The sequence below is a fragment of the Culicoides brevitarsis genome, chromosome 3, assembly GCF_036172545.1.
Source record: "Culicoides brevitarsis isolate CSIRO-B50_1 chromosome 3, AGI_CSIRO_Cbre_v1, whole genome shotgun sequence".
NCBI lineage: Eukaryota > Metazoa > Arthropoda > Insecta > Diptera > Ceratopogonidae > Culicoides > Culicoides brevitarsis.
The window spans coordinates 17145683-17153194 of record NC_087087.1 but is presented as its reverse complement, the minus strand read 5'-3'; the positions used below and the strand labels follow the sequence as shown (position 1 = coordinate 17153194).

The 7512-nt window shown below is 33.1% G+C and overlaps 3 protein-coding genes across 3 annotated transcripts in view; 2 read left to right on the top strand and 1 right to left on the bottom strand.

Moving 5' to 3' along the window:
- The first annotated feature begins 312 nt into the window (after positions 1-312).
- Positions 313-1581, top strand: LOC134834205 (large ribosomal subunit protein uL1). The gene is made up of 2 exons (XM_063848790.1): positions 313-589; positions 649-1581. The coding sequence occupies exons 1-2, from the start codon at positions 405-407 to the stop codon at positions 1511-1513; spliced, it is 1050 nt and encodes a 349-aa protein (XP_063704860.1). The 5' UTR covers positions 313-404; the 3' UTR covers positions 1514-1581.
- On the bottom strand, positions 1510-4615 carry LOC134834204 (GDP-fucose transporter 1). Its single transcript, XM_063848788.1, has 3 exons — positions 4350-4615; positions 4086-4290; positions 1510-2312 (listed from the first exon to the last, which is right to left on the bottom strand). The coding sequence occupies exons 1-3, from the start codon at positions 4460-4462 to the stop codon at positions 1581-1583; spliced, it is 1050 nt and encodes a 349-aa protein (XP_063704858.1). The 5' UTR covers positions 4463-4615; the 3' UTR covers positions 1510-1580.
- Positions 4616-6178: 1563 nt separating this feature from the next.
- The window catches only part of LOC134836177 (3'-5' exonuclease), a 2002-nt gene continuing 668 nt past the window's right edge, over positions 6179-7512 (top strand). Inside the window, exons 1-5 of the mRNA XM_063851439.1 lie at positions 6179-6309; positions 6368-6543; positions 6603-6836; positions 6897-7041; positions 7097-7195. Coding sequence (XP_063707509.1) covers positions 6259-6309; positions 6368-6543; positions 6603-6836; positions 6897-7041; positions 7097-7195 — 705 coding nt within the window. The 5' untranslated portion in view covers positions 6179-6258. The remainder of the gene's footprint in view (positions 6310-6367; positions 6544-6602; positions 6837-6896; positions 7042-7096; positions 7196-7512) is intronic.

The following is a 7512-nucleotide window of genomic DNA, read 5'->3' as shown; positions in this document are numbered from 1 at the left end:
ATCATCTAAAAAGTACCAGTCGCCGCATACTAACGGAGTGAGTTGGCTGAAAGTGAACTGTTATACATCTGTTATCACTTTCATTCGTCTCAAATTACCCAAGTAATGTTTTCGTTCGAAATTAAACGCGCGGACAGTTTGTTTTTCACCGGAACACAGTACGCAACACATCTGAGTCGGTTGAAAGTGATAAACAGGGAGCTACACGTTTTAAGGCGTCATCCATTAACGATATTTAGATACTTGCGGTACAGAAAATACGTGACCCATAGACACAAAACTCAAAAATTTATTAATGAACAACCCCCACTCATTTCATTCGGCACTTGGAAAACGAGAAAAAAATAAAAACATTAAATTTTAATCAATTTGCAGAGCAAAGTAGACATTAAAAATTGGTCAAAATGTTCGCCTTACTTGGTCGAACCATCTCACAGATCAAACCAGTGCAGTCATGTCGGGTAATTAGCACCACAGTCGTGAATCCTGCTTCTCGCAAAGGTACTCGCGAAAAGGCACGACTGAAAAAGGTTAAGAAAGAAGTCGTCAAAGTTGGATTCATTCCTCACAATCAACGGGAAACAATGAAGTAAGTCAATTTTCCTCCAAAATCTTAAGCTTACCTCATTTTTCCACAAATTTTTCCAGATTAAACGTTTTTCGACCCAACAAACATCAAGACGACTCAAAGAGACCTGAATCCCCAGACAACGTTTACATCGGAAAATATTACCGTCGACCCACATATTCGTTCGCTGAAGCTGTGCAATGTCATCGCGAAACGATGCATCCCACAATGTTCGGATATCCCGACGCCCCGTTACTCGTACATATCGAACTTTTCATGCAAGGCATCAAAAAGACCCGATTTGTCGATAATTTCGCCCGTAACGCCTATATCCCCCACAAATACGATCACGGCGAGGAACGAAATGTCCTGGTCTTCGCCAAAGGTCAAGAATTCGTGCAAGAAGCACAAAAAGCGGGTGCTACCCTAGCAGGCGGGCCCGAATTAGTCCGTGACATCCAAAATGGCAAATTAAAGCTCGAAGATTACGAATATGTGCTCGCGCATCCGAACATTTTGGCGGATTTGGTGCCATTACGAGGCCTTTTGAAGAAATTAAAGTTCCCAAATATCAAGCAGGGCACTTTGAGTCCCGATATCACCGAAATGGTGGAACGATTTCTCAACGGAATCAAATATACGGCGAAGAAAGATGAGTTTCAGAAGGATTTCGGACTTGTTGAAACGTGCATCGGCCCACTTAGCATGCCCACGGAGCATTTAGAACAGAATTTGGTGAGTTTATTGAAGGATATTGAGACGATGCGACCAAAGCGCGACGGGAAATTTATCACGAGAATCCTTCTAAAGTGCCCACCGTCCAAGGAACAGCTGAAAATCGACCCCTTCCAGTATGTCAGCGAAACGTATGTGAAAGGCAGTGATACTGCGGCGGCCGATGACGACGACGACGAAGCTGAGGACAAACAAGAAGCCAGCAATTAATCGTAATTTTTTTTAAGTTTTTTTAGTCATTAATAAGTAAATTTCGATTAAATTCTAATAAAAAAATTTAGACTTTTTGCGTTTCCTTGGCGTCCTTCATGAAATTCCGGCTCATCTCGAGCTGCTTGATGCGCGTGTACAAAGCGCTGCCCAGCAGCACGATGATGTTCGAGGCCCACCACAGCGTCGACTTTAGCTCGTCATACCAAAAAGTAGCGATTACCGTTTGCGCACAAGCCTTTGCCGTGCCCGAGATGTTGTGCGTGAGTGGTGACGTCACTTTGATCTGCAGCGCTGTCACAAACCCAATGGCAAAGCCACAAAAGCCACCAACACTCATGGCGGTCCAAAACCAACTTTCGCCCATATTTTCGTACGACATGATGACGGGAATTTCGCCATTTAGCAAAATTAGCGGTAAAAATAGGATGCAGGAGTAGACGTTGTTGTAGTAGCTCAGCAGCCAGATCTCCTGATTCACGAAGGGCAGAACTTTTTTCGTGAAAATCGAGAAGAGGGAAAGACTGAGGGAGCCTAAAACGCCGAAAATGGTGCCTTTTAGGGAGAAAGAGTCGGTGAGTGACTCTTGATCGACGCCAAGCCAGAAACCGCAGACGATCATGGCGCAACATAAAATGCAATTCATGCTCGTTCGTTGCCCGAGCAGGAGGAAACTTAGGACTACGTTGAAAACGGTGGTGAGCGATCGTCCGACGTAATAAAATGCGACACCGACATATTTTAGACACAAGTTGTTTGTCACTATCATCGAGGTGAACAGGATAGATAACGGAAGAACCTGCAAAAAAAATGATGTTATTAGTTTTTTTACTTTTTTAAGTCGTTTCAATTTTTTTTTTCGAAGTTTTTGTCAAAAAAAAAGATTTTTTTTAGGGGAGTGCAGGGCATAGTAAAAAATTTTGAAATATTTTTTTCGTACAAAATGACAATTTAAAAATTTTTTGGTCATTAATCAATATTTTTGTTGCTTTTAAGGATCTTAAAGCATTTTAAATTAAAAACTTAAAATTGGGAATTTCATTAAAAGTAATTCTCAAAAAAAAATGAAAAATTATTTTAAAAAAATTAGGAAAAATATTTTTAGGGTGTTCCAAAAACTTATCTTGTTTCGCGTTTCATGGGTCACATAAAATTATTTTTTTTTTTGCCGACATTTTCCTTATTTCCGATTTTTTGGCGAATTTTAATTTTAAATTTTAAAGAACTAAAAAATTAAAAATTTGAATATGAACTCTAAAAATTCTTTATGTAGCATCAAAATTTTAGCATTTTATTTTTTTATGCCCAAAAAATTTTTTTTGAAAAAATAAAACAAAAATTAAAAATTTTTTTACAAAAACCTTCAACGTAGTTAAAAAATTGAAAAAAAATTTTAAAAATTTTTTCAAAAATTCAAAAAGGATTTTTGATGAAATTTTTCTTTTGAAAATGCTCTCGAAAAAAAAATTTTGTTGGATCAGAAATAAAAAACCCTTAAACTATTTATTAAAATATTTCATTGAAAAAAATTATTTGAAAATTTTAAAAATGGTGAAAAATATTTAAAATTTTGATAATTTTGGAGAAAAGGGAAATGAAAAATTTTTGGACAACCTCTTTTTCATGATTTTTAAAGAAATATCAATTGTTTTCAAAATTTTTTTAAATGGAGCTTTAAAAAATTTAAAAAATAATATGAAAAAAAAATTTTCATTTAAATTTTTAGAGGTATCTGAAAAAATTTCGTAAACTTTGATTTTGAAATGAAATTTTTGTACTTTTGAAAACTTCCCAACTTTGAACAAAAATTTTTTTTTTTTAGACATATGAAGAAAAAACTTCAAAAAAAAAAATTTTTAAGATTTTATCAATTTAAAAAATGTCATTTTTGGAAAAACACGGAAATAGAAATTTTTATAGATTTTGAAATATTTTCATATTAAATGAATCAAGAAAAAAAGTTTTGCTAGCTTTTTTCAAGCCAGTCGTTTAGTTGCTTATCAACAATATTTGACATTTTATTTTCGAGATTGTTTTAGATATCATATCGTAATCGTATGTAAAAATCATGCAAAGTTTGATATATCGTTGGAAAAAGGACAAAATTTCTGATCAAATGAGACCAGTTTTGATACAATTTAGTCAAGCTTTTGAGCTTTTATGCTTTAAAAAGTACGTTTTTCGACCATTTTTCTCATTTTGACAAATTCAACTAACCAGCAACCTTTAAAAATCCCTAAAAATGACCAATAATTGTACTTATTGAGACATAAAAGCTCAAAAGCTTGACCAAAATATCTTTCAAATATGTAATTTTATTTTGTCAGAAATTTTGTCCTCTTTCCAACGATATATAACACTTTGCATTTGAGATGATTTTTTCATACGATATGAGATGAAGGCACCTCAAAAAGGCCCCAAAATACCCAAATATTGGTATTTGCTAATTTCTTAACGGCTGAGATTTTTTTCGTAATCTAGAGGTCACGTGGGTTTATTAACAAAAGATTACGAAAAAATCATTTCCAGCGAAAAAAAATTGTAGCAAAAAATTAAATTCCTTCCTTTATACCTTTTTAATTGTTTCCCTATTCCACGGATTTCCTTCGGGAAACGACACGTATTGCGGAAAAATTTTCGCCAATTTGCTCATGACGACACAAATTAACGTTGACACAACACATTGAAACCACGTCACGAACAAAGGAGCTTCGAGCCCAACAATTTTACTTGATAGCAGCGTTTTATTTACAAATACTGTGATAATGGAAATGATCCTGCAACGAAAAAAAGTTCAAATCACAATTGACGACCTTGGAAAATTTCCAAAACTCACCAGTAAGCACTCACAACAAACACAATGTGGATATATTTAGCACATAAATTGGTGGAATTTTCGTCCAGCAATGGCTGATACGCGATTCCAGGTTTCTTATTATTATGTTGCATGATGGATTTTTGAAAGAAAAATGCTAAACTGGTACGTCGAATGTCAAGTCGCGAACTCGCTTGACACACAAATGCCAGCTAAAATTCACAAATGGTTGAATTTTTGTGTTTTTTATTTACTTTTTTTTCGTAAAGCAAACTTGAAACAGATATTTATTTACAAACATGAAATTTGACAGTCGTTATCAGTGACGGGAGAGAGAGAGGACCGTTATTTGAGAGAGAAAACTGCGAGTTGGTTGAAAGTGATAAAGGTAAGGTTGATGCAATATTCGAAAATGTTAAAGATCTTCTTTTTTGTTGTTTTTAATTTAATAGAAATTCGTAGTTTTTGAAATAATTTTGGACATTCAACCATCGAATTCAGTTTAATTTTAACAAGATTTTTAGTCGAATCAAATTAATTTCTGAATCAAAAAATAATTTTGATCAAATTGACTTTTTTATTGATTTTTCTTTATGAATTTAAATAAAATTAATTATTTTTTTAGAGTTAGACGTATATTTTTGAAAGTATTTCGGCGAAAACTCTGCTCGTTTGGAAAATATTGATTCTTTTAGAGCGAGATTACACGAAATTCATGGTTCCTTCTATCAGGATTTTCATGAATTCGTTAAGCTAGCGGCATGAAACTTTGCAGAGTGGTGACTTACATCGTAAATCGTCACTTCTGAAAGCCGCTGGCGTGTCCCATTTGGGAGCAACGGAGGGCTGCAGCTTCGTTACACGTCATTGAAATGGCTCTTCACACACAATTTAGATGCTGAACAAAACCTATCGATATTCGACAGACTCTGCAATAAAGCATCTAAGAATTACAACGAAAGCTGTACTGACTCCTAATATCCATCCAGTGGAAGACTTAAAATAAATCATGAGTCAGGCATATACAAACGAACGAAAGATGCAGATCCCGAGTAAAAGCTTCGACTAATCTGCTACCATAGATGAAAACTTGAGTGTGGTCCAAGTACAAAAAGAGCGGGTTACGCAAAATGTGCAATTGAATTGATAATAAAATTCTTCCTAAACACATTCAACTGAAATTGAACAGAACATCCAAAAAACCAAATTTAACAAATATCCATCATAATTGACGACATATTAAACTTTAAAGCAAATGTTAAACACGTTAAAAGAAATGACAAAAAATTTAGATTTTTGACAAGGAACAGTATATGACAAAGAATCTGATGGGAACAAGAGCTTTGATTTGAACAGCTAATTGGTATACCTGGAAAGGGGGCACTGAATTATACAATTTATATTCCACGTTGTTCCACTTGACGGTTAAAGAAGGAATGAATTTTGACATTTCGATAAAAACTGTTAAACACGGATTCCTATGATTAGTTTACTGTATTTTCATAACGCCGTTAACGTTAAGAATCACATACAACATTTTTGAAATTTTTAATTTTTTTCTTTGATAAACTCTTTGTTACTTTTTGGAAAAGACCTCAAATGAAAGAAAAATTTGTAAAAAAGTTTTAAGTCTCTTGCATTGAAATTTTTATTTTTGTTTTATTATTTAATACAATTTATTTTAAATAATAATAGAAATTTATTTATTCATAAGAAATTCAGAATTTTTTAAAATTTTTCTAAAATTTGGGGAGACTTTTGAGTTTCAGAGTAAGACATAAAAAAAGGCATTTGGTAACCCTAATCGTTGTGTTGCGATCCGAAAGAAAACCTTAGGTAAATATTTTGATGAGCGGAAAAGTGATAACAAATACGAAATAAATTAAATAAAAAAATTAATGGATATTTAATTGTGAGATTTTCCACGAAAATGCAACAAAACGCAAGTTCTTCCTCCGCTTCTAATACAAATCGACTGATGGTAAGTTCATCCAATCCCAATTTTTACTCAAAAAATTAAAAATTTCTTACATTTTTAGGATCAACCGCCAAATTACTCGAGTTACTGCACCGGCCCGGACCAGGAAAGGATAAAAGCAGCAAGATTCGCTCAAGTTAATGCCAGATTAAAAGCTGCCAAGTGCTTGTCTTATGAGAAGAAAATTTATTATTTGACCGAATATGATGAAATCGAGCAAGCATCACGAGAACTTTTGTGAGTCACTTTGAAAAAATTATTTTTTTCTTAAATTTCACGATATTTTTTTCTTTTAGAAATTGGGTAAACAAAAACATTCCCGATGGCGTCGGTCTACTTCCAGTGGGTTTTGACATGGAATGGCCTTTCACGTACAGAACGGGACCTCTCAAGACTGCTTTGATACAATTTTCGTTCTCATTAAATGTTTGTTATCTGTTCCAAGTGTGGAAATTTGACACTTTGCCCCAGTCGCTCATCGAATTAGTGCGACATCCAAAATTATTGCTGCATGGAAACAAAATTAAAAAGTAAATTTTCTCATTTTTGAGCTGAAAATCGACAAAAAAAATAAAAATTTTACATTTTAGTGACCTACGAAAGTTAGGAAGAGATTTCAAAGAAGTCGGAGACACGGATCCACTTGTCGCTAGATGCTGTGATTTGGGAAGTTACGCCAATAGAGTCCTTAACGTCGGCGAAAATTGGAGTATGGAAAGACTTGTGAAGGAATTTGTAAGTAAAATTTATGAAAAATCAATTTTTATTAAAAATTCTTATTGAAATTTAGTTAAAAACGAACATCAATAAAGACAAAGCAGTTCGAATGTCAGAGTGGAACAGAATTTTGAGCGAAGAGCAACAAATTTATGCAGCAATTGATGTCATAGTAAGTAAAAGTTAATTTTTATGCAAATTTTTAATCTTTTGAAAGAAGAAATTAGCATTTCGAGTATAAAAAAGTGGTAAAAAGTAAAATTTTTAACAGAAATTTTTAAAATTTTTTTGAAAGAAAATTTAGAGGGATTTTTTTTTTGGGCAATTTTACTATTTTAAATTTAAATTATTTTTTTTTTAAAGAATTAATTTATGATTTTCATAAGAAAAAAGTGACAAAAAATATACAAAATTTAATTAAAATTTAAAATTTTTGTAATATTTTAGATGATTTTGACTAAATTTTATATAAAAAGTTAAAAATTTAAA

Bases quoted from the DNA above. Each gene is read 5' to 3' on its own strand.
- LOC134834205 (XM_063848790.1), top strand. From the start codon at position 405: ATGTTCGCCTTACTTGGTCGAACCATCTCACAGATCAAACCAGTGCAG. The intron at 590-648 runs GTAAGTCAATTT...AAATTTTTCCAG, and splicing joins AATCAACGGGAAACAATGAA to ATTAAACGTTTTTCGACCCA.
- LOC134834204 (XM_063848788.1), bottom strand. From the start codon at position 4,462: ATGCAACATAATAATAAGAAACCTGGAATCGCGTATCAGCCATTGCTG. The intron at 4,291-4,349 runs GTGAGTTTTGGA...TTTTCGTTGCAG, and splicing joins TTTGTTGTGAGTGCTTACTG to GATCATTTCCATTATCACAG. The intron at 2,313-4,085 runs GTATAAAGGAAG...TTTTTTTTGCAG, and splicing joins ATAGGGAAACAATTAAAAAG to GTTCTTCCGTTATCTATCCT.